General features: G+C 33.4%; 3 protein-coding genes across 6 annotated transcripts; 1 reads left to right on the top strand and 2 right to left on the bottom strand.

Annotated features, from left to right (window-relative positions):
• The first annotated feature begins 987 nt into the window (after positions 1-987).
• Positions 988-1,963, top strand: LOC145054129 (uncharacterized). The gene has a single exon (XM_079002266.1). The coding sequence runs from the start codon at positions 1,085-1,087 to the stop codon at positions 1,820-1,822; it is 738 nt and encodes a 245-aa protein (XP_078858392.1). The 5' UTR covers positions 988-1,084; the 3' UTR covers positions 1,823-1,963.
• PDV2 (plastid division2) lies at positions 1,951-3,336 on the bottom strand. Its single transcript, XM_079002265.1, has 2 exons — positions 2,990-3,336; positions 1,951-2,658 (listed from the first exon to the last, which is right to left on the bottom strand). The coding sequence occupies exons 1-2, from the start codon at positions 3,206-3,208 to the stop codon at positions 2,035-2,037; spliced, it is 843 nt and encodes a 280-aa protein (XP_078858391.1). The 5' UTR covers positions 3,209-3,336; the 3' UTR covers positions 1,951-2,034.
• Positions 3,337-15,696: 12,360 nt separating this feature from the next.
• Positions 15,697-19,284, bottom strand: LOC145054130 (uncharacterized). Of its 4 annotated transcripts, none has more exons than XM_079002268.1 (11): positions 18,886-19,284; positions 18,586-18,646; positions 18,431-18,496; positions 18,248-18,364; positions 17,928-18,173; positions 17,350-17,699; positions 17,163-17,262; positions 17,021-17,080; positions 16,671-16,757; positions 16,461-16,589; positions 15,697-16,135 (listed from the first exon to the last, which is right to left on the bottom strand). In XM_079002268.1, the coding sequence occupies exons 1-11, from the start codon at positions 18,921-18,923 to the stop codon at positions 15,836-15,838; spliced, it is 1,554 nt and encodes a 517-aa protein (XP_078858394.1). In that variant the 5' UTR covers positions 18,924-19,284; the 3' UTR covers positions 15,697-15,835. The 4 variants fall into 4 exon arrangements, with proteins under 4 accessions (XP_078858394.1, XP_078858393.1, XP_078858397.1 ...); XM_079002267.1 differs by having other exon boundaries at positions 18,431-18,508; positions 18,886-19,282; XM_079002271.1 differs by lacking the exon at positions 18,886-19,284 and adding an exon at positions 18,747-18,880.
• Between the last annotated feature and the right edge of the window lie 5,754 nt (positions 19,285-25,038).

Consider the following 25,038-nt stretch of genomic DNA (forward strand, 5'->3'; position numbering starts at 1 on the left):
ACCATCTAAATCATTTAATAGCATTTTAATTTGTCTCAATTTTCATTTTTATTTTGTGGACCGGAATATTTGTTATATTACATTTTTTATGTCTAATATTTATTTAAAAAAAATATTGAATATAATTATTTGAAATACTGTAGCTTTAAGTTGTATGTAAATTTCATATTAAATTACAAAACAGTAACGAACAAAACCAAATGAGTTGGCTTCATTTGCATAATATTAGACATAAAAATGCCTAACATAAACAATAAATATTTGGATCCTCCAATATTTAAAGCACCTAAAATACCCTTTTAACGTTAACAATTAACAAACAAATGAAAATCAATATCATCCACACTAACTTATTTTATTTAGTTTAAATAAGTTGCAACATGTTATTTCTAGTTCGAGTTTCCTAAAAACCCATTTAAAGGACAAGTGCAAAAATCTCCACACATGATCAATCTATAAGTAAAAATCTAAACGCCATATAACTATGTCACATGTTTAAAACTAATTCTCAAGCTTTTAGGGTTGTGGAATATGAAGTTATAGTCTTCTAGATGAAGCCATGAGATGTCATGTCCCATCCCATGCATGCTTTTCCAAACTTAATTCTACAAATCTCCAAGTTAAAGAAAATTAAAGTAATATTTGGCTTCACACTTTGCCAACCCCAATTACAATACAAGCTAACCGGCTTTTTCTTTTTCTTTTTTATTTAATGGATTAAACATTACATTTTGTTTTGTTTTGACTTGATTTAGAAAGAATGACCTAATGGGTTAAGCCAAAAATCTAACTTAATGAATATTGTATTTTTTTTTTTTTTAAACTTAAGGTAAAATAATCATTTATTCATATTCACGATTTATTTGTACACAATATTTTATCCAAACAATCGTTACCCATTCAGTCATTTTACCATTTTACCCATCATTTCTCATCAAAAAGTTATTCTTACTTGATCTTCTTTAACAATCAAGATTACTAGTTGTTAAGCCTTTAAAGGAACACATATACAAATCCAAGATTTCACATCTATAAAGAAATCATCCAACATTCTAAATCTGTATTTTCTTTCCACCCATCCACCATGAAATACAATCAAATTTTCATTTCCAATTTCAACCACCATGAACATGAACATAACCTCAACCACAACTACACCCAAATCCCCTTCAAATGCAATGGTTGCAAAGAAGCTGGAATAGGATCCAACTATACATGCACCACATGTAACCACAACTTACACATCCATTGTGCTCCCCCTTCCCCTTCAATCTCCCACCCTTTTTACACCAAATGCACATTCCAATTCCTCCCCACCCCACCAGGCTCACTACCCCGCTACTGCAACGCCTGTGAAAAAGACATCTTAGGGTTTGTCTACCACTGCCACGCGTGCGGATTTGACCTACATCCATGTTGTGCAAAGCTTCCAACAATCTTGGATGATGGTGAGGTTAAGCTCTACTTGTGCCGGAAAGTGAGGTCATCCTGCCACCGGTGTGGCGGCAGAGGGCGGAGCTGGAGCTATAGGTCGGTATGCAAGAAGTATAATTTGCATGTGTCGTGTGCAAAGGAGATGTTGGTGGAAAGTTGGCATGACATATGTTATGGTGGTGGCATGTATGGGCAAAATTGGAATGTGGAGATAAAAATTCCTAGTTTGAAGGGGACACTTATGAAGAATTATCATAAAAAAACTAAAGGGAGAATGAAGAAATGTTGTAAGATAGCTGGTTTAGCTTTGCAATTTGTGATATCAGCTGTTCTTGGTGATCCGACTACTTTAATTGTAGGTGTTGTTGGTGCTTTAATGTCAGAATAGTGTATAAACTAGTTTATGTTTTAAAGGTTTTTAGTTAAGAACTAAATATGTGACATAAAATTGTACAAAAGGGTATGATATATGTATGTATAAAGAAGATTATCTTGGGAAGAGAAGAACTCAGCATATTCTTGATCCTAAAAGCAGATTTACTAACATGGTTTCCATAAGAAACTGGATATACAAACAATGGAATGAAAAAAGAATATCACTTAACCACACCCGTAATTTACATCAGGTAATGTGACAACAGATTTGAAAGGAATTTCCACTCTTTCTTTCACAAGGCATCGACTTTCACCATTTTCAACAACCAAAACCTTCCCAGGTGGACATTCAACCGTCATTTCTCCTTTTTCTTGATTCCTTTGTTCTTGAGACATGCCCAAAACCTTGGGTAGACTCCCTCTTCTACCGAATTCAAAACCAGACAAATGCAGAGCAGCTATAAAACCAACAATTGGAAGTACCCTTTTTGCAGCTGCAACAATAATTTGTCTCAGCCCCTGTAACGAGGTTTTGGGTTCTGAATGATGGAAACTTCCCTTTGGTTGACCGTTTGGAGGACCATTTGTGAGCGTTTTGGGTGTTAAAGAGAAATGTGATAGGTAACCTGTGTCAGGGTCAAGGGAGGGAGAAGGGCGAGTTGGGTATGGAGGAAGAAGAAGATCGTTGTTTTCTTTCTCTACTGTTGAGCTAGCAAAAGCAGTGGCTTCACGTATGACATCTAAGTCCTCTCCTTTGTATGCTTTTAGCTTCTGTAGCAGCTTTTTGCGACTGTAATCGATCTCAGTGAGAGATGTTTCCTTTTCATACCATTGCTGCTGTTGTAATGACTGAAATTAGAGGAAAGTGAGAACATTTGGTAAGAAACATGGAGTCTGTTTGGAACAACTCTGATATATCTACAGAATTACTACGTTTATTGATTTGATGTACGAAAAAACAAAACAGGGTCTTTTGGAATTCATTGGCGATATCTGCATTAACTTCATGAGTCATGACAAGAACTACCAATAGAATTGAATCAAACCCTAAATTTGTAACGAAACCCATACTAATTACAAGGTTTCAAGTCACAAATCAAAACAAAGCTCGTGGAGGAGTCCAGAATTAGGGTTTCTATAAATCCCCATAAAAATTCAATCGAAAAGAGCACAAACACACCTGCAAAGAAGAAAGTTGAGCCTCAAGGACCTCGAGGGAATCGCGGATGTTCAAAAGGCTTTCGGCTTCTTCTTCTTCATCATCTGCTTCTTCTTTATACTCTGTTCCTCCCTCTAGTGTTGTGGCATCAATAGATGATGCATTGTGAATGCAGTTGGTGATCTTGGACCGCAGCTCCGAAGCTCGAGCAAGTACCATACCTATACCGTCTTCTTCCATCTTGATTTACTTCTCGACTATGGTTGATAGGGTTTTGAAGCGCCAAAATTAGGGTTTACACGGATACAAGTGATTCTGCTGATTTCCCAACAGATAGACAAACGACTTTCCTCCTATCAAGCAGATAACATTTATTTTTCAGAAAAAATAAAAATAAAAAGAAAAATAATTTCGGAATCCCGGAGTCCCGGACCACGGATAGCATGCTTGACGTAATGACGCGTAGTCATGTTTAGCTCTTGGCCAAAATTTGGTTTATACTTGTGAAACAAGAGTATATATATACACTATAAAGTTCAAAATAGATATATCGACTATAATGATTATTTTTAAAAACTTCTTACAATCATATAGCTATAAAAATAAAAAATGATCTAAATAGCCATAATTTTTCACAAATGATCATCTTTAAAAAAAAAAAAAAAAAAAAAGATCATCCAAATTATTATTATTTTGGCCAAAACGATCGTTTTAAACATGTTGACTGCGGAAAACTATGGTCGGTTGCAAAAATCTATGGGTCAAGACCTCATCCAGTGGAAGAGTATAAAAACCAATAAAAAAAATCATTTTTCTCATTTTTACACTGTTTTTTCACAAAATACCATAAAATTCTTTCTAAAAAAATTATTATAAATAACAAGGATCTTTCCCAATCGGTTATTTTTTTTTATCTCTACCTATGTTTTTTATTATTTTTAGCATGAAAATTAGAAACTATAGTATTTTGTAGGATATTTTAGCATGCGACTATACATTTTAGCAAATGTTCGTATGTGAAAATCTATGTTTTCAATATTTTATAAAGTTACATGCAAAAAATTCAGTATTTTTTTTTTAAACGTTATAGTTAAATTACCTTAGAAATATTCAATATTTTGATTTGGTTGCTCGTATGTAACAATTATCTGCTAATGTAGCATGTGTCGTAGTCATATCACGTGTCAATGAATACTAAGACCAATGTCGATAAGGTAAAAGTTATCATGGTCCGTTTAACCGATTTCTGCATCACATCGTTCGGACAATGGGTATGCGTACCTCCTATCAAGGGGGACTCATTGTTTCTTCTATAAAGTTCCAAATTTCAAACCAAAATTTTATTTTTAAAACATAAGTAAAGCATCCATTTTCCATAAACATAGAAATACCAAGTTTTTTTTAAACCACAAAACCAATACATAGAATCCAATGTATCAGAATCATCGAAAACGGTGGAAGTCTAAAGTATAAAATAGTAATGATGCATACGTCGTACAGTCAAATTGGGTCGTTTCCAAGATCAACAGAACTACCTGGAAAATATTTAATCGAGAACTACTATAAAGCTTAGTGAGTTCCCAAAAGTACCATATATCACATTACATAAATAATGCTTACAAACAAAGCTCATAGTCAACACTTCAGTGGGTTTATAAGCACAAAGCAATTATCCCAAAGACATGTTGAACTTCCAATCGTTCTCCTTGTGGGTCTTGAAGGCTTACATTTATCTTCCCTTAGGTACCAACATTTTCCTGGTAGGCTTGAAGGCTTACAACCAACTTCCCCTAGGTTCCAACACATACCAAACATGTAGATTAACCAGCCTAAACACACAAACATACCCTAACAGTACCCATCCAACCTACCACATTATACATACAATGTCAAACACGATATAATGAGAAAACTGATAAAAAAAAGCTAAGATACACACATGTGAATGCTCAAGTATCAGTTATCCGAATTACCTAAACATATCAAAGGTCTAACCTTAGTCTACAGCTCAAATCCTTCCAAGTTTGACCAAAAGTCAAATTGATCAAAAATTCAATGGTCGACGGCAGGCGTGTTCTAACCTTGACTGGGAACTCTACACCCCAAAAAACGATAAACTAGTCTGGATTCTTCCAGGAGCGCGTCGCGGCCTCTAAAAGTGTGTTGTGTTTTATGGCTTAACAAACTCTTTTTTATTAAGTCCTTAATCCTTCAAGCCAAAGGCTAAATCCTTCAAATCTGAAACTCCAAAGGATCTTAATGGATAAAGTTTCCAACTTTATCCAGATCTATGGTCCAAACTTCTCAAATCTCAAACCCTAACTCATAATGGAACCTTAAAGACAAAAATCCCATGCATGGTTTAATGGAAATGCATGAACTTCCATTTTTCCACCTTCTAAAAGTATAGAGAGCAATCCAAAATGTTCATATGGTTATGGAGTTTTTCAAACTCCAAGAACATTATGAAATGGAACAAAAAGGGATCAAAACACCAACTAAACAATAAATCTAAAGAAGTAGAGATCAAGATTGGAACTTTATACTTATAATGGTCCAGAAATATGGTGAACTTGTTGGATCTAGTTCGGAATCAACCCTCCTTCCACCAAAGAGAACTTCCTTAACCTTCAAGTTTCATAAAAAGGATGAAATCAACTCAAGAACACAAAAGGAGGCTAGGGTTTGCAAAGGGGGATCTTTATGAGGAAATCTCTAGGTTTTAGTGCCTTAACTTGCCAGCTAAGGCAGGTCATGCCCTAAATGAAGTGTGTCATGCTTTTCCACATGGCAGGCGTACCGCTATCCAGTCCCAAATCAAGTCTCGTTTGTATAAAATCAAAGACTTAATCAAAATGCGTATTGGGAATCGGGTGTCACATCTTCATTGGTTGATGTTGAATGAGGTTAGTCGGATGATTGACTACTATCCAAGGAGCGGTTACAGTTTTTGATCGGCGCTTCAAAACTCAAACTATAATGATACATTATTAAAAGTATGAAAAATCATATATCTCATTTCCATTACCAAAAGTTATGTCCATAGCTCTCATCCGACAATTGTTTCATTTCTCTTTTTGTCTATCATTCTTACTCTAGTATTTACCAGTGTTATAAAAAATCTTGACTGAGTTCCGATTAATCTCTTATTAATCCTTAGACGCTACCTAACCGACTAGAGGCGTCTAGCGATTAATCCATGTCTACAAAATGAGCAAAACAACAGCAAACGATAAAATTCTAACACTTTGAAAAATATATATATATATATATATATATATATATATATATATATATATATATATATATATATATATATATATATATCGCAAAAGAAACTATTTGAGGAATAATTAGGGTTGCAATAATCATATTAACATATTTTTTACGATATTAGTGGTATTCACGAACTTTGTTATGATATTAGTCATATTTAAATTTTTAAAATTCAACGAAATATCAATTTAAGGTCCTCACTTAATCCCCTGATTAATCCTCGCCTAACAGATTAATCTTTTAACCTTAGTCCACCGACAAACTAACATCGAACGTTTTTTACAACCTTAGTAATTACCTTTGTCTATCATTCTTACTTTGGCATTTAAACATTCGGCTTTCACAACACTTGAACCACCATCTATAATATGTTTCATTTCTCTTTTTGAATCAAAAAGTTGTCAAAACATCATCTAAAACTAGACTGTCACGACTATAATTTATAGTATCATAAAAATGACTATATGATTCGTGAAATAATGACGATAAGAACATGCCAAGCCTTCATCTCTATATCCAACGTCCATATTCTTCAAGTAATCGACTAACTCTTTGAATGTGGATATATGTTCAGCTAAAGAGCTCATTTCACTCATTTTGAGATTTAAATCGTTGCTTCAAATGGAAGTTGTTTGGTAAGTTCTTAATCATCAATACTTACTCAAACTTTAGCTACGAGGAAGTCATTGAAGTTCGACAAGTGAAAACTTGTCAAACTTATCAGAACCAACTACTTTAGCCATAAAGAAGCCACAAGTTTGAATACATCTTGTAAGACATCATTTGACAAGTGCAAACGAATTTGGCATAAAGCCTTAAAATTTTTCATCTTCTTTTCCTCTTAAGACCATTTAGCGGTCATTTTCTCAAAACCCAAAAATGAATTGTGTAAATCCATTTTATCGGTACATCTATCATCTTTACTTTCCACAAAGGACACCTAATGTGTCGATCAAATTGGGGAATATCATGCTTCATCGTAGACATGATGAATCACTTGATAAAACAATCTCAATAAACTAATACTAAAATTTAGAAGTTCTGATACCAATTGTTGTAAACGTGGGTGAAATATACCCAATGGATCCAAACATTTTATAATATTTTTCAAAATCAGAAATATCATGTGAGGGAAGGGTTAGAATTTTGGAAAATATCTTCCAAAACCAGAAGAAGTTTTTTTTTTTGAAAAAAGATATCAAAAAGATATTTTAAGTCTTTTGTCTTATGAAAAACAATAAGTCTCTTCAAATGTATTTCCGACCGTAAAGATAAGAGTGTCAAAAAGAGCTTTTGTCAAAGACACCACCAAAGATTTACATGCAAAGCTACGAACACTGGAAGCTTCCAGGAGTCAATCTACTATAAACTTACAGAGTTTACGCAGCTTAAACAAAAAGATTATAATAAGCTCTTAGGGTGGAGGGAGTCGTTCCCTCTCAACCCACCGAACCCACTGCCACATCAATTTTTGTCTCTAATTTTTCTTCATTTTTCCCAACACACAACACACAAAAATCCTATCTTTTTTGAACCCACTCAATTAAAAAAAATACAAAACAACTAAGGTATAAGTTTTAAAACACATGGTACAAGAGAAACTAAGAAAGAAAAAGTAGAGAAATGTGATGAAGTGGGTTAGTGAAACCAATCAATCCACTCATTGAAGCGGGAGTGGTACCGCCGATAACTCTATTGCTAATTAAGGTTTTACATTTGATTGTTTTGTATTTTTTTTTAATTGAATGTGTTGAGTGGGTTCAAAAAGATAGGGTTTCCGTGTGTTGTGGGTTCGAAAAAATGAAGAAAAATAAAAAAGAAAAAATGACGTGGCAGTGGGTTCAGTGGAAATGACTCCTTCCTCCCTTAACGATGATTGGATTATTAGGGTTAGAAAAAAAAAGCCATATTTGCGTGGCCTTGCTTAATGCCAAAGAAAAGAAAGCAACTCTCAATATAAATGTGATCCCCACGTGGAACATTTAGTAAAGTTTTTGCCGACTATGACTTTAGCCCTTCATCAATAAAGTACTATCATTTTTGAAGATATAATTAATAATTCCACACATAGATTAGTAACCACAATCAAGATCAACCAACATACAAAATAATCTGAACACTTGGTAATGATACCTGTTGGATTAGGTGTCTAAGCCCATAACTATAATTGGTATATACTTGAATTGATAGCAACACAGTCCTTTTGGGTTGCCCTCAAACCTAGCAACCGGACAAGGAAATTATGAAAGGAGAGATATTAATTTATTATAAGATTAATAAATTAATATAAATGAATTTATTAATATGTTAAAAGATTAATATATTAATAAGAAATCATTTTGTTTAATTAATTATTAGCCAGAAATTAATCAGAATTAATTTTGGGGTTAAAAGAATTAATTATAAAGTGCAGGGACTAGTTTGCAATTATCTAATAGTTGAGTGGAAGGCTCCAGAACCTCCTTGGAAGGAGGTGGACGAAATCTATAGGGGAAACCCTAAGGATTTCGTCCAAGGGGGCTTGGATAAGGCATTTGGCTTTGCTTAGGCCCTAAGCAAGGAGCATTAGGGTTTTTCCTAAACCCTAGATCCCTCAACTATATAAGGAGCCTCCTGGTTCACATTTTGGTCACTCTTTCTTTGGAAGAAACCCTTAGGGCCGAAAATTGCATACTCCCTCTCTCTCCTTCTACTTTCCTTCTTGCTAGTTTGGGTGTGATTCCATTAGAGGCATTACACTTGTGGTGCTAAGCTTCCAAGAAGATCAAGATCAAGATCAAGGGAATTATCAATTGTTTACTATAAAAATTGAAAGGTATGTAATTACTAAACCCTAGTTTGTTAATTTTGATATTAGTCTCTCTCATCTAGGGTTCTTGTTTTGCAATTCAAAGTTGTATGTTCAATAGATAAAACATAGATCCAAAGTAGGTTGCATGTGAGCTTAGGAATTGTTTTTCTAGTTTATTTGTTTTACCTAAAACCCATCAGTGGTATCAGAGCCATTGTTGTTTTAAATTGAATTGCTATAATAGTTGAATTGAAAATTAGGGTTTATAGCCATTAAACCCTAAAGGCCAAAATTTTCGATTTTAGGGTTTTGGTGCAAAGGGCTTTCGAAAACCCTAGCCTCCATGAACCCTAGTCAAAATTAGGGTTAGGGTTTCCAAAACCCTAGCCTCCTCCCCTTGTAATTTCGAAATATGCTCCCTCTTTTAGGGTTTCTTTGTTTTGGATAATAGTTGCCTTATTGGATAATTGAGATAAATAAGGAAATTATCCTATCCCCATATTGTCGAAATCTGGAAGGGATATGGATTAGGATTATATTAAGTGTTTGATTTAATTAGATAATCCTTACTAGATTTAATTAATTAATTAAAAGTTAATTAATAGACAAATATTAAATCTAGTTATTTGGTTGAGACAATTAAGGAAATTATCCTATCCCCATATTTTTTGAAATCTAGAAGGGATATGGATTAGGATTAAGTTAATTGTTTAATTTAATTAGATAATCCTTAAAAGATTTAATAAATTAATTAAAAGTTAATTAATAGATAAATATTAAATCTAATTAATTGGTTTACTTAAATTTAAAATTTAATAGTTTAAATTTCGAAAAATTTATATAAACCCTTGGAGTTTTAAAATGTTTTAAAACACACCTTATATGTATATTAAAAGTTAAATATTATATATGTATAAGAATATGGTCAGTCAAATCGCTAGTATGCCTCATTCACGAAACCAATCTATAAGGGGGGTATAAGGAAACTGCCTATAAAATGGTAGTTGAATGGGTGTCCACTCTCACCCACCGCTTCCTTGATTAGTGGAGGGTCGTTAGCAGAACGGATTTGATAGGACAACTACATCTCATTAAAAGTATAATGTTATTAAAGAAAGTACTAGAACATTATTTTACAAAATCCCAACTCTAGTTACTTTAGGAAAAATGTGAAAAGTATGCTAATCCATGAAATTGCACATTATGCTTTATTGGTCGTTAGTGGAGCGTGTGTGGTTAACTGGCACACTAAAAGGCACTAATAAAGAGTAGTAATGGGTATCTCATAATTGTCATTTTGATGGAGCGTGTTTGGTTTACCGGCACATCAATAGTTAATGATAAAGACAATGAGGTTACCAAGCACATTTGCATGGTTATTCACATTTTCTTTGTGATCCTCGGCATCCCAGTCACAAATAGAAGAGCATAATCCGAGATTAAAACATGCCATTGAATAGTTTCAATGTATCTCAAAGAATCTAGGAGTTTCCAATACATTTAAAACTTAACCTTCTTTTTCATTTTTCATGGTGGAAATTGGTAAATCGTCATTTACCTACCTTCAAATATTCTGCAAATTGGATTACGGCATCCCTCTTCCAATTTGTGGAATGTTGTGTTGGATCCTAGCCTCGATGTTTCTTTTGGGTGTTACATCAAGGATTCTTATCAACTAACTTGAATTTTCTCCCATTTTTGTAGATGTCTGAATCTAACCATGGTCTTCCCGAATCTAAAGGAAAAAGTATTCCTGCTCAAGGTTTGTTCCACTATGAAGGTGAAAGATCAATCCCTACCATGTGGACTAACTTGATTCCACTTCCTCCACCTCCTCCCGTTGTTCTCCCAAACCTACAAGTTCGAAGGCTTGAAAAGTTCAAGCTCACTCAAACCCTTTTGGCAAGTAAACACGAAGATGGGAAACCTGTGTGTGCACACGTCTTAAAGATGAAGTCACACATTGATAGGTTAAGCATGTTTGGTGTCGAGATTTCAAGTGAGTTGGCTGTTGACTGGGTTCTTCAGTCACTTCCTGAATCATATAGTGAGTTCGTTAGAGAGTACTATATGATGGATCACGACGTGACCCTCATTGATCTCACCTATTTGCTTATAGCTGTTGAATCAGCAATGATTTGGCGTGCTGATCAAGCAAATTTGTCTGGTGAATCAAACTCCCAAACTTCAAGGGACATTGAAAATGATGACATTGGAGATCCAGAAAAGGTAAACTCTGAGATTGTTCCTTGTGTCATTCCAAAAGAGTCCATTTGTTTTTATTGCCAAGAGAAGGGGCATTGGAGACGAAGCTGCCCTATCTACCTGAGAGATCTAAGAGATGGGAGAGTCTAGTGTTATGACTCCTCCTTGGGTATAAAATCCACTATCTAACTCCATCAATTTCCTATTCATTGATTCTTAATACATAATGTGATAATATTACATTTGAATGTTTTGCAGGATCAGAGAAAAGAGAGGAAGCTTGATGGAAAAGCAAGATGAGTTTGATCACGAAGAAATGGATCATCGTCGCATGGATTCGAAGATCAGATTTTGAGCTTAGAAAGTTATGATAGTTTTGTTAGGAATAAATACATAGTTTTTCAGTTGATTTTGCATTGTAAGGACAAGTTTTCCGCTGCTTTTATGAATAAAATAAAATTTTTGGTTTGAATAATTTTATATATCCTTGCAATGAAGTCGTTATGAAAAATTGATGTATTGTTATCAATAATGGATTTGATTCTTAATTATGTCATTTGTGGAAATGTCGAGAGTTTGCCAAATGAGGAAAGATTCTCATCGCCCAAGCTTCAATTGGACAGAAACTTGGAGTCATGCAACTTGATTGCGTGATGAATGAGAAACTTCATATTTGGAAATTAGACTAATTCTTTGACAAAGTGTCAAGAGAAGGACTAGGAGATCAAGTACACTAGGTTGTACATTGATCAAGTCCACCACGAGAGTGATAAAGATATTCGTCATGATTTACTAAAGTTTAGTGAATATGGTTATGCTTATAAGATTAAATATAATTCTGAGTTGATTGAAAGAATTTCAATCAATGGCAAAACGAATAAGAAGAATCAAGTAGGCAGAAAGATAAAAGTATCTCTATTCTAAGAAGAAGGGAGAGTAACTTTTATTGTGTTTTATGATAAGTCTTAATGATTAGGAACCATATCTCAATTGATCCTCTAAGTAAGTCTTAGTACATTTGCATGTCTAAGAAGAGGAATCGAGAATTGTGGAAATGGTTAAAATCAAGAAGTCAATCATACTTCGTTCCAACATCAAGTCTTAGAGTTATACTCCAAGATTGTGAATTGAGTGACAAGTCTCAAGAAGGTTTATAACACTCATCAAATGTGGAATTTGGAAAAGTTTTCTTATTCTTGCACATTTAAAATTTGTAAGTTGTCTTGGATAAGACAAAGACCAACTAGGACAAATTTTGTGAAGTGTTTTGTCTTGATAAGAACCACACTAACTCTTGAATATTTGTTTTGTCGAGGAAATTTTCCTGACAAGAGAATCGTATATGTCAAGTGGTCAGTGGGAGTTTTAATGATCTTGAAAAAGGTTTCAAGAACTAATCAAGAATAAACCTTATCGATCATCACTAGCACACGACTTGAGGTTTATAGCCTATCGTGGATGACATACTCCTTTTCTATGCCATTCCAATTGAATTAATTATGCAAGTGAGTTCTATGAGTTCTCATGTGAATGCATAAAGACATAGCACCTTGATCAATGGAAAGTACATTGATAAGTAAGGATGAGTTAATAAACCACTTGGAAGACATGGTGGGCACTCGTGTTACCATGAGGCAAGAAATCGAGATTGAGAAAGTTCAGTCCATATGAGTTTGGATTTGTCACAAACTTTGGTTTTGACAAATTCACATGGATAGGAACTTATACACCACAAAATCTAAGTGTCATAAGATTACCTCCTTCATGAAAATGACTGTGAGGAAATGCTTTCACTAAGAGAGATTTTAAGAAGATAGCAATTGTGGAAATTGTATTCTCAAATTCGATTATGGTTACGGCATCCCTTTCCATAATTCGAATTATGAGATTTGACAATTAGTCTGAACATTTGGGACTTAGTGACATAAGTTCTGAATTTGTCTAGACACACATATGAGCTTTCTAAGGCAAAGGTGTATGATTTTAAGAAGCTTTGATAAAGGCTTATCAAAGCATTAGGTATTAGAAATATGAACTTAAGGAATTCAATAAGCATTGTTCTCTGGAAGTTTAATTGTTTTCTGAATACATGTCAAAGCTAGTGGGAGCATAAGTGTTATGCTGGTAAGAAAATAATCATCATGTTAGTGGGAGCATGATTATTATGGTAAAGTATTGCGAGTTAGCAATATTAATTATAGAAAACAAAGATTCACTTTGCAAAGTTGTAATGTTTGAAAAGTTGTTTTGCTATAATTAAGGGAGAGAATATTATACTTCATTTCAAAATTCTAAAGCTTAGATTGAGAAATGTTAATAAATTTAGTCAAGGATATATAGTGCATTCTCAAATTCGATTATGATCACGGCATCCCTCTTCATAGATCGAAATGTGGGAACAGGACACATAAAATATTATGGCGGAAGGATGATAAAGTATCACTTCTTTATGTGAGACATTATGCATCATGCTTTGGGTATAGGATCGATTGCATATGCTGTAATATTTTACCATTCTAAAATTTTCCAAATGCCTAGAGCATTAAGAGGGAAAAAGGAAAAAGAATCGGTTTTGACTAAAAATAATTAAACAACTATCAAAGGAAAATCTGAGGTTCACTGAGGATTTGTCGCTTGTGAGTAGTTAGAAGTATAGTACTGAATGGGCTATATTGACATTATTATGAATAGATAAGATTCTATTAAGAATAAGCTGTCATATGGCAAATATGGAAATGTCTCCATATTGGGAGTTGGATGTTGAGAGTCTGTGTCTAGATTAGAAACTTTTATGCAAGAAGGATATTCAAAGGAATGTACTTTGAATGTGAGACTTCACGTCTATGGAATTATCTTGTAACAATTTCCGATAGAGTACTTTGTAATTTCATTTGCCAAGTCTTGGTGACTTTTGTGTTGTGACTTTGCGAAAGGATCGTTGCATAAAATGTTAGAATCTAGCATATTCTAGTAGTTGCAAGAACCTTGTGTTCTAACACTAATAATAGGGATTGGGAATTGTGAAATGAGTATCATTGGAAAGGTTTTTCAATTGATCTATTTCGCAAAGTATGGACCATAGGAAACCAAAGTGTGCATGCTTGGAGCATGGGACAATTGTGGTTATAATTCAAGTAATAAGTTGATTTTTTGAAACTGTAAGCAATGAATAATGAGTAATCAATATGGTGTTTAAATAAAAGTGTTTTTATTTACGCTCAAAAGCTTTGGGGCCATATAGGATTAATATTATTATTGCGTTTCACTTTGCATGTTTTGACTTCCCGAATAATAAGATTATTCAAACTCCACAGTCGCTCGTACTTTTGGAAGTAAGTAGTGAATCAAGACTGTCATGAACTGGATTGTAGAATTGTCTAAGGATAGACATGGCAATAGATTTGCTGCAACGTTCATGAGTACTCAGAAATTGAGATTTGAGTATTGGATAAACCCACGCTCAGAGTATTACTTCATGGAATTCATCACGAGTAATACTGAGACGATAATATCTATGATCTTGAAACAGAGATATATGAGTTGTAATTTGCAAGTCGGCTATACATTGGTGATACGAAAACGCATCGGTAACTTGGTGTTATAAAACGTATTGTCATGTATGGTTTGATGAGTAAAAGATACAAGCATATGAGTCAATGTTTATTCGTTCCTTTTGCCTTAACCGGAAAAGCGATATCTGTGGGCCCCTCGATGATTTGGTGTTGACTTATGTCCTGGGCCCAGCCAGGACTAATTGATGTGTTCGATTAGAAGTCCTATATCATCACAAATCAGAAATCGGGAAACATAGATTCTGGACAAAGAGATTGATTATATTCCATGTCTTATGTCTAGAGATATCTAGTAGAACGAAGGGTCATGTGATCTCTTATCTTAGGACTCGTAACTGACTGGGTCAGAGCTCGGCAACAGCTTTTTGGAAGCTACAATTTGCTGGTCAAATTTAGAAGGCATACTAGCAATTATAGTTACAGACTTATCCAAGTGGGAGACTGTTGGATTAGGTGTCTAAGCTCATAACTATAATTGGTATATACTTGAATTGATAGCAGCACAGTCCTTTTGTGATTCTATGGAAACCTTACAACATGAACAACATATAATCATACATTCTATTTCTCATATAATGAGATTCTAGAACAAAAGCTCAACACATAACAAATGTCACCACCAACTAATCCATCTAGATTAGAAAAATATGAGAAAATTTTATTATCAAAGATTAGAAACACTTGGGTTCTAAGATGAAACAACAACATTTGCAAGGCTTCTAATAAACGGTGAATATTTTTGAAATTGTTATTCAAGTGACAATAAAAAAACGTTGAACTAAGATCAAACACAAATACCATTTGCACCCCTTTGAGGAAAAACAAATCTCTGCAACTAAAAGTCTATAACCATTCAATAAATTTAAGGAGAAAGACAACTCACCTTTCACCATACCAAAATATTTAATATAGAAATTAATTATGCAATTTCATGTTTTGATCTCTTGCTATAAAAATTTACATATGCAAGAGAAACATAAACAACTCCAGATCATATAAGCTAAAGAAGCATAGTAATCTCGCTTATACAGTTTGTGAGAAAATTAAATAACGAAAACTGAAGTTATGCGGGACCCACTCGATCTTCTTTGAAGATTTACCCGTTCGAATCAACTTGAAGCTCCTCAAGTAAAACTCGGGGACATAGTGTTCAATCATGTCCATCAACCCGTTCATGCACAAACTTGATTCTTTCGCGTACATTTCCATAAGCTTTGGGAGAAACAACTTTTGCCCTTTTTTTATTCTAATGTTTGTATAAATGTACTCTTCTTTTGCCACTTCAAGTTCCTGGAAAACGCTCTTTGGTGTGTAGATTCGCACCTGAAAATAACGTAAAAAATAAATAAATAAATAATGCCCATGATTACCAAGTACAAGACATGACAATACAAGAAGAAAATGTTGCATTGTGTTTGACATGCATTGAACTGAAAATATTGAGACTATACATGTAAATAGGACAAAAGTTACAATTTTTTGTCTCGTCCAAAAACATAGGACGACAAGGTCTGGATTGCAATCTCTTGTATGTGAAAAGGACATAAATGTCCTCATTCTCCTTTTCATCGTCATCAAAAATAGTCTTAGAAAGCTTGTCCAGTCTCATCCAGTCCAGTCTAAGAATTCAAGATCGAAAATTGCATACCATGGGATCAGAATGGCTTCCAGAACAAAGTGCAAAGTATAAGAGAGGTTGTGAGTGATCTATCGCATAGTCTTTTTGTGCACCATTGGATTTGCACTTAGGCTTTGAGAATAGTAGAGATTGAAGCCACTACAAGCAAGAAAAATGCCATTAGTTTCATTGGGAACCATAAGATTAACACTTCAATTTTTAATAGTTGGTGAAGCTTACTTGTCCTGGATGAGGTAACCTGCATCCTAGTATCATTCTTTGGATATCACCAACACTTATGACATGACCACCCACATTGTATGCAGCCTGAAACACGCATAAAGACGTGGACTTAATGAGGTCGAACTTAATCTCATAAACTATATATAAGTATTTATTTTTGACTTAATGTACAAAGAGCAGGAAAATTTGGGAAATAAGGTTTTCCCATTAAGTCTAAACTTTTACAAATTTATCGTCATTAAACTTTTCCTTCATTTCCTTCAAGTGTGTCGTTGTTTTCCTAAATATTTTTTGAACATCCTTTAATTTTTTTTATGCTAAAAAGACAAACAAGACTATAGGTTTACCTTCAAGACCAAAGAGATCCTCTTCAAAGCACCACGTGGAGTTCCATAAATCAAGAATGCCTGTAATGTAACATGAGCATTGTCATGGAACAAGTTCCCTAGAATCACATAAATGCTTGAAACAAAAATTTGTGATTTTTACATGCATCACGAGCGCGTTATGAACATTGATCCAAAAAGCTAGCTTTTCTTCAGGCTTCAACTTTCTAGGATCAACTTGTTCCAATTGCGAAACTAGAGACCTGCAAAAAGATCTCACTTTTCAGATCATTAGGCATGAAAGAAACATGGGTTCGGATAAAAAAACCTAAAGGGTGTCTGAAACTCGCCTAAAGATTCGTTCTTGATGTTCAACATTACTCGATCTTTGATCATTTCTGCAAATACCTTGCACCTCAACCACACTTGACCAAGATTCACTGAACTCCATTGATGCTTCAAAATCCTTATGTACCCATGTTGTTTCACCTTCGCATTGTGGACTCCATAAAACAAACTGGTCTTGTGGTGAAGAACCAGTAGGAGATGAAAGGAACCCATGACTCAACAATGGTGGATCAGCAATTTGACAGTATATGGTGGAGATGCATTTCACCATCTCCTCAGAAAGCCGATTTGCAGACATACAAATATCACGATTCTCTGCTAGACTAACACTTGAAAGATCATCCGTAGAACGCTGGTAAATCAATATTATGATATATATAAGAATTCAAATTGTGATGCTTGACTCAAGATTCCAAGATTAAAAAAAAAAAAAAAATTTGCAATTTTTGAGTAGCGTGTAGACTCTAGAGTTAGTTCATCTGCTCATGTCCTATATTGTTCACCTTTTTGGGGAGGATACAAAAGCTGCAACTTTTGTCCTTCTGACTAGTCCTTAAAGATTGATTGCTTGTTAAGTTACCTCTAGCATTGCTAATGGCAATGAATGGTACGACTCTAGAGCTTCATGAACAGTTTTTTCAAGAGCTTTGGTTCTTAAGGAAAGTGAAGAGTGGCTTCGAAGAACATGAGAATCCTCAATTGATTTCTTTGGTGATGGATTTATGTATTCTTGGAAAGCTTTTCTGTACATTGAGAGGAGATGCTCTTCCAAATGCTTAACTTCGAATTCCAGTATAGATATCTCCTTGATCAGATCTTTAACGGGCTGATTAGCAGGGGAACCGATCTTAAAAGAATGAATTTTTGATAAATATATGCGCAAAATGAGTTTTTTTTTACCTTCGGAAGTAAATCTTGATTGATGGGATCATGTAAATGAGGTTGATTAACTGTTGCTTTCTCCAATTCTTTGCGTATTATGAACTGATCCTTGAGTTCCTTTTGAAGTTGTAAAATCTGATAAAAGATCCCAAATAGATGATTATTGAACGTAAGAGAATTAATGAAAGTTCGAATTTTTACCTCTTTGTTTAGCGAGTCTTTGGTGTTCTGGAATTGAATTTCTCCGTGTTCTTTGCGATGTTTTTCCTGTTTCATTGACTATCGAACGATTCAATACTAAAATCAAGACTTGTACTGATTGAAATACTAAAAAAAAAAAAATCAATAAATCTCACCATTTTCATATGCCGAGGAGCTGTGAAATTTGTGTTCTTATGGTCATAGATTCTTCGCTCTCTATACATTTAAAGAAGAGAAATGGGTTCAATAGAAAAACTTGATTTTTCAAAATTTTAAACAAATGAAATCTGGAATGTGAATTGTATTAAAAACATACAAAAGGTTTCAATCATAAACAGAAAAACGCAAGCTTTTTGATACGTAGATTGTCGCTAACAAAGCACATTTTAAAGAAAGTCGCAGAGGAAAATCATCGAACAGTAGGTGTGTGCACACGTGTGAAGATTGAAGAATACCTCTTACAGTACTCGTGCCTGTAAACAAATGATTCCATGTTTGCTTCAAACTTCAAAAAAGAAATAGGAGAATTGGAGATGGACCCACTTTAATGAATCATCATTAATTGCGATAAAGACCACATATTCTTAACATTACATCATCAACTACAACAAGAAGGACAACAAAATCAAGATCCCTCAAGACCAGAGGACGTGTTTTGAAACAGAGTAAGCCTAAAACCATTATTGATTCTCCAAAATTTTGACTTTTTAACTAATAATTCAAATGAGTTTTATCTAAAGTCACTAATAATTAAAACAAATTAACAATGAAGCTTCTGAATGACATGCCATCCTCCTCTGTAACAATGGCAGCTCATGTATGTCTTCTTGAACTATATCATCATTTTTACATTAATCAAATATATTTACAGTTACTTCGATTTACACGAATGTTAATGTGTTAAAGTTAAACTATAACAAATGTAAATATATTTGATCAGTCACTAGTCTTCGAAAGTGATGCTACCTTTGTGTATGCGCCTTTTGCAAAGTGTTGGCTTTTGTTTTGTTGCATCAAAAGGAGTAATCCAAGTCCAAAAAATCGACACATGATGGAAAATTCAATATTGTAGTGTTTGGTATTCAATGATTGAAAATATGCTTCTAACCTAAAACTAATTTTGCAATTTCTTTCTTTTTTCCCTCTATTTTCAAGAATGCAAACTTTGACCTCCCCACCTGTAAGAAAAAGGTCAAATGAAATTTTGAAACTGGTTGTATAAGTAATTTTTCCATTTTTAACTAACCAAACCACAGTAATTTGATGAGGGATGTTGATAAATACAAACACAAACATATTGTGAATCTAACCTCACAAAAATCGTTCTCAAAAGGGCACATTACTAATGTTAGTAAGTTTGACTTCTGAGTGTCAAACTAAACAGAGTTTGAAATTGAAAAGAATTAATCTTTTTACGTAAACAGATCTTATAGGCTATAGCTATGTTAAAATATATAAAAGATACCAAGATATAAAGAAAATGGGAGACAAAAAGCTACGAGAATATATGCTAATTTAGAATCTTTAAAACCAACATGTATTGTTGACTTTATCTTTTGGTAAAACCAATCTTGATATTTGCTGAGATTTAGTATGGGGTTTCTGTAGCATTATGGTTTTAACTGTAGATTAATTGAACAAAAAAGGAGCCTAAAAAGGGGTGAAAGTCGAAGAGTCAAATGGAAAGCAAAAAAGAATTGGTTAAAAAGAAAAGAAGTTGACTGGTTAGTGTGGTGGTGTAGCCTTTTTTTGTCTAATTCCAAGTTAAAGGTCTCCAGACTCCACTAGGTTCTGGATGGGATAATGGTGCACCAAGGTCCCATTTTTATGGGCTGGAAAACACCAACAAAGCTTTCTAAAGTTTTTCATATCATCTCCCAAGAAAATAGAACATATAGTTGGCAATTACCACACATTTTTATCTAAAAACTGATTTATTTTGAACACATTTTATCTCTATGTGATTATATAGGTATAATTTCATTAGGATCAAGCAAGCAAATGAGAACTCAAATGTTTATAAGAACCCAATAATTTTTTTCCTGATGAAAATTTTCTATCGATACACCAAAATCGGAATATGTTTCAATCGTTTTGAACATTCGTTTTAAAAAATCTTGCTCACATGTGCATGTATATACACGGGTGCACATTCTTGCATACAATCTCTGATATTAAGGTGGTATTTGTTTTTCGAAATAAAAACGTCTGAAGTTTGCAAACCACACATGTAACCCTCTGCAGCAGAAAAGATAAACCAAACTACTGCAACATGTAATAAGAAGTTTGTTTGTATTTTAACATCTACAGAATGTTGCAATAAACAAAAATTAACCATACAATAGTTAAAAATTATTCTAAATCAAAATTTTATTTAGTTTAATCATATCCAAATCAAATATAAAGATCATTGTGATTATATGATTTTTAAAGACATTTATATAACATAATTAAACATGATATTTGCTAAATAACAATAAATAAAATTGTTAATTTAGCGAACAAACATGTTCATTTTGTTAAATTTTCGAAGACGATTGTTATTTTTCGGTTAGCTTCAATAAATTTGTAATTTTAATGATTAGCTTTATAATTTATTAATATTTGGTTATAAACAATGTAACATAAAAAAATATTTATATGAAATTTGCCAAATAGTTTTGAAATTATGTAATATAAACTTGAATTGTTTATAATATCTTTCATAATATTATTAAAATAATAAACATGTTAAAAAATTAAAACAAATCTATGTTGAATAATGGAGTATAACATAAACTAAGATTTTGAAGATGAGGGTCAGTGATGCGCTACATAGCACACGCGCAACGGTTTTTAAGTCAGGAAGTTTTTTAAAAACCAAACAACTATGAAGGGTCAAGTGTTGCGTTTGCGTGACGCAGCCAAAAGTGATCAAGTTTTTCTTAAAACAAACAACCCCTAAGTCTCTTAGGCGTTGTTTGTTTTTTAAGATACAAAATGTTTGTAGTCTACATGCCATAATTGTAGAAGAAAAGTTGGACAAAACGTGTGCAGTTTGCAAGAAGAATACTGATTGTTTTTAAAGTCTGCAAACTGTTAAAATAAACTGAAGTTTAACGTATACTAACTTTTTAAAACTTAATTAATATATATATATATATATATATATATATATATATATATATATATATATATATATATATATATATATATAAAAGTTAAATAATTAATAACCGTTTAAAATAAGTTTAATTATATTTTATTTTAATTTCGGTTAAAGGTCTTAAGAAAAAATATGAAAGCAATTATTTTCAAAGTATGTAAATTTTGAAAAAAAAAAAGAAACAAAATAGATTTTTTTTTTTGAACTTCTAAAACATCATTTATAATGAGTATGCAAATTAAATAATTTTTTTTTGAACGAACTTCATTTTGCATAATCATTATTTATTGTATATATATTATTAATTGTTAAAAAGTTGATTAACAAGAATCTTTTAGGATTTAGATTTCTACCACAAATTTTTCTATGTTTTAAACATTTGCCACAACGCTTTTCAAATTTTAAATTTAACCCCTTAAATCCTCCACCGACTGCATTAAACCGACTCCATTATTTTTACCCAATATTATTTCCTCTCCACCATTTTCTTCCTTTGATGACTTCATGTAGATTTATGATCCGTTTGATAGGTTCCGATTTTGATGGTTCTCTTCAACCCATTAAACCGACTGCATTAAACCGACTCCACTATTTTTACCCAATATTATTTCCTCTCCACCATTTTCTTCCTTTGATGGCTTCACGTAGATTTATGATTCGTTTGATAGGTTCCGATTTTGATGGTTCTCTTCAACCCACCATAACTAACGCTCATCTCTTGTGACAACTCGAAATTTTCATTCGGTCAAACCCTAGAAGTCAATCACTTCATATCATAAGTCAAGTTCACTTTTACTTGTTTTGGGGAAAAATAAGTTCGTTTGATTATTTTAATATTATTTTTAAACGAACGGGTGAAAGAAAGTGCCGTCTCGGGTTTTGATTTTTAAAAACCGCAAACACCTCGCGTCTTAGAAGTTCCCGGCCAAACTATTTTGTTTGGGTCGAAAAATCATCCCAAAAATCTGTGAACTCATGCTTATCCATGAGTTTACTCCCCAAGACTAGCCATTTGTGTTTACTCCCCAAATACCAAAAGAGTAAACTCATAGTATCCTTTCAAGTATCATCCTAGATTTTGTTCTAGATCTTCAAACTAGTAAGTGTTCTAACCATTTCAAGTTGGTTTAATACTTAATCTAGTGTTTGTACATCTATTCATCCATTCATTTATGTATTTTGATTAGATTACCAAAAACACCAAGAACACACACTAAGTGTTCTTGGACTTTTAGCTCAAATCAAGCTTCCTAATAGTAAGTACTTCCATCCTTGAGTGTTATTAAGCTATTATTACATTTAAACATCAAGAAAATATGCCAAGAACACAAGGTTTGAGGTGTTCACGGTCCAAGAATGTTCTTGGGCCGTAAACACCAAGAATAGCACCAAAGTGTGCCTAAGTCCCTTGTTTAGCCCTAGTTTGATGTTTAAGCATTACCTTGACATTTTTAAACCTTCCATTGATGTGTTTAAGCCTTGAAAAACACCAAAGACAACCATTTATAGAAGTTTACGGTTTGGGGATCTCCCAAAACCGTAAACACCCTAAAGTGTGTTTAAATGGGTCATATTCCTTCCTTAGGCCTAAAAACTAACCTAGACAATTACCTAGTTGTGTTAAGGACTTGAAAACATGGAAATACCCTTTTCCATAAGGGTTTACGGTAGTAAACCCAAAGGGAAATGACCATGAGGCCATAAACTCCTCCAAGGAGTGTTTTTGTTGCCCTAGTCCCTTCCAAAGGCCAAACCACCAAGTAGAAATGCTTCAAAGGACTTGCAAAACCTCAAAACAACTTATGGTCAAAAAGAGAGGAGTTTACGACCGTAAACTCATTAGGTCAAGGTCATGAAAACCGTAAACTCCAAGGGAGTTTACCCTTGAACCCCAAACACAATAGCAAAGTCCTTTAACACTTAGATGAAATCCTTATGACTTGTAGCACTTAAATATGGTGTTTTACATGTCTTAGTATGTCTTAACTTTATCAATTAGTGGTTTAAAGTCTAATTGAATACATATATGTGTGATTATATGTTAACTAGGATCATTGAGTGTGAACAAGTCTTCACTTGTTACCTAGCTATCCTACATCATTCAGTTCATCCAAATCACCATCTACAAGTGAGTTCATACCACGTAATCAATGTTTAAATGATTTTAAATGCTTTAATGGGGGGGGGGGGGAATACAAGTAGAAAACAACATGTTATCAAATCTTTCATATGTATTTATAACTGTGTTTTCATCCAGCAGATTTCACATACTTCAAAATGTGATGCATGAAATGGTTTTCTATCTTAAAAATACTTTGTTATCAAATGTATTACTTTTGAAATGTTTATTTAAAATGACATCAAGTCATTGTTAATTATTGTTCAAAACTCATAGATGTTTTACAAAACCATTTTTACCTTCTTTAACAAAACTACATTTGTACACTTATGTTCTTATATATGTATTGATGTTATAGTTTTCATCCTTCATTCGGTTTCCCACACTCTTGTGTAGCAAGGGTGTATAAACCTGCTTGGACAACCAATTACCTTCCAGTTAACTATTATAGGGATAGTTAGAAGATACAAAACATTATTCCTATTACAAGGAATTACATCAAAGTCAGTTCATTCATGAGTTTATACTATACATTACATGTTACATGAATACACTTACATGAGTACGCTTACATGGATACACTTACATGAATACATTACATGAGTACTTTTACGTAGATACATTTTCCTGTATACATTTACATGGATACTTGTACCTCGATTCACTAGGATGATTTATTAGTACCTTCTGTGTAAATTGTCCTGCCTATCCTAGTTCAACGGGATGTCTAAACGGGACTAACCATTCTGAAACCCACTTGTTAGCACCAGTGGTTGATGAACATCTACGGATGCCTACGGTTATTACTTATACTAGGAGTACCTTTACGGGACTAACCATTCCTTGGGCCTACTGTTCGCTATAGAGGTTGATGAACATCTACGGATGCCTACGGTTAATACTTATATTAGGAATACTTTTACGGGACTAACCCTTCCTCCCACCTGCTGTAGCTACAAAGGAAAATTGAACAATCTACGGATGTTCAAAGGTTATACATTTCGCAAATCGCGATGTCGTGTTAATCCTAATACAAAAGGATAACACTTACATGATTATATTTTTCCTATTACTTTATTTTGTGATACATTCACATAAACGATGAGCTAGACTAAGTACTGTTTGTAATAGTCAAAAAGAAGGAAAAACTATCATTATCATAGCAAAACATTTGGGTCTTGGTAGAAGACGATTATATTCTTTTCCTATTTACTTTATTTTGTGATACATTCACATAAACGATGAGTTAGACTAAGTACTGTTTGTAATAGTCAAAAAGAAGGAAAAACTATCATTGTCATAACAAAACACTCGGGTCTTAGTAGAAGACTACATTTCATACTA

This window comes from Lactuca serriola, chromosome 5 (assembly GCF_051521515.1).
Source record: "Lactuca serriola cultivar US96UC23 chromosome 5, Lser_US96UC23_V15, whole genome shotgun sequence".
NCBI classification, from domain to species: Eukaryota; Viridiplantae; Streptophyta; class Magnoliopsida; order Asterales; family Asteraceae; genus Lactuca; species Lactuca serriola.

Coding starts and splice junctions, on each gene's coding strand:
- LOC145054129 (XM_079002266.1), top strand. CDS start 1,085: ATGAAATACAATCAAATTTTCATTTCCAATTTCAACCACCATGAACAT.
- PDV2 (XM_079002265.1), bottom strand. CDS start 3,208: ATGGAAGAAGACGGTATAGGTATGGTACTTGCTCGAGCTTCGGAGCTG. Junction 2,659..2,989: donor CTCAACTTTCTTCTTTGCAG/GTGTGTTTGTGC, acceptor CTCTAATTTCAG/TCATTACAACAGCAGCAATG.
- LOC145054130 (XM_079002267.1), bottom strand. CDS start 18,923: ATGGAATCATTTGTTTACAGGCACGAGTACTGTAAGAG. Junction 18,174..18,247: donor ATCAAGATTTACTTCCGAAG/GTAAAAAAAAAC, acceptor CCTGCTAATCAG/CCCGTTAAAGATCTGATCAA. Junction 17,700..17,927: donor TGCCATTAGCAATGCTAGAG/GTAACTTAACAA, acceptor TTGATTTACCAG/CGTTCTACGGATGATCTTTC.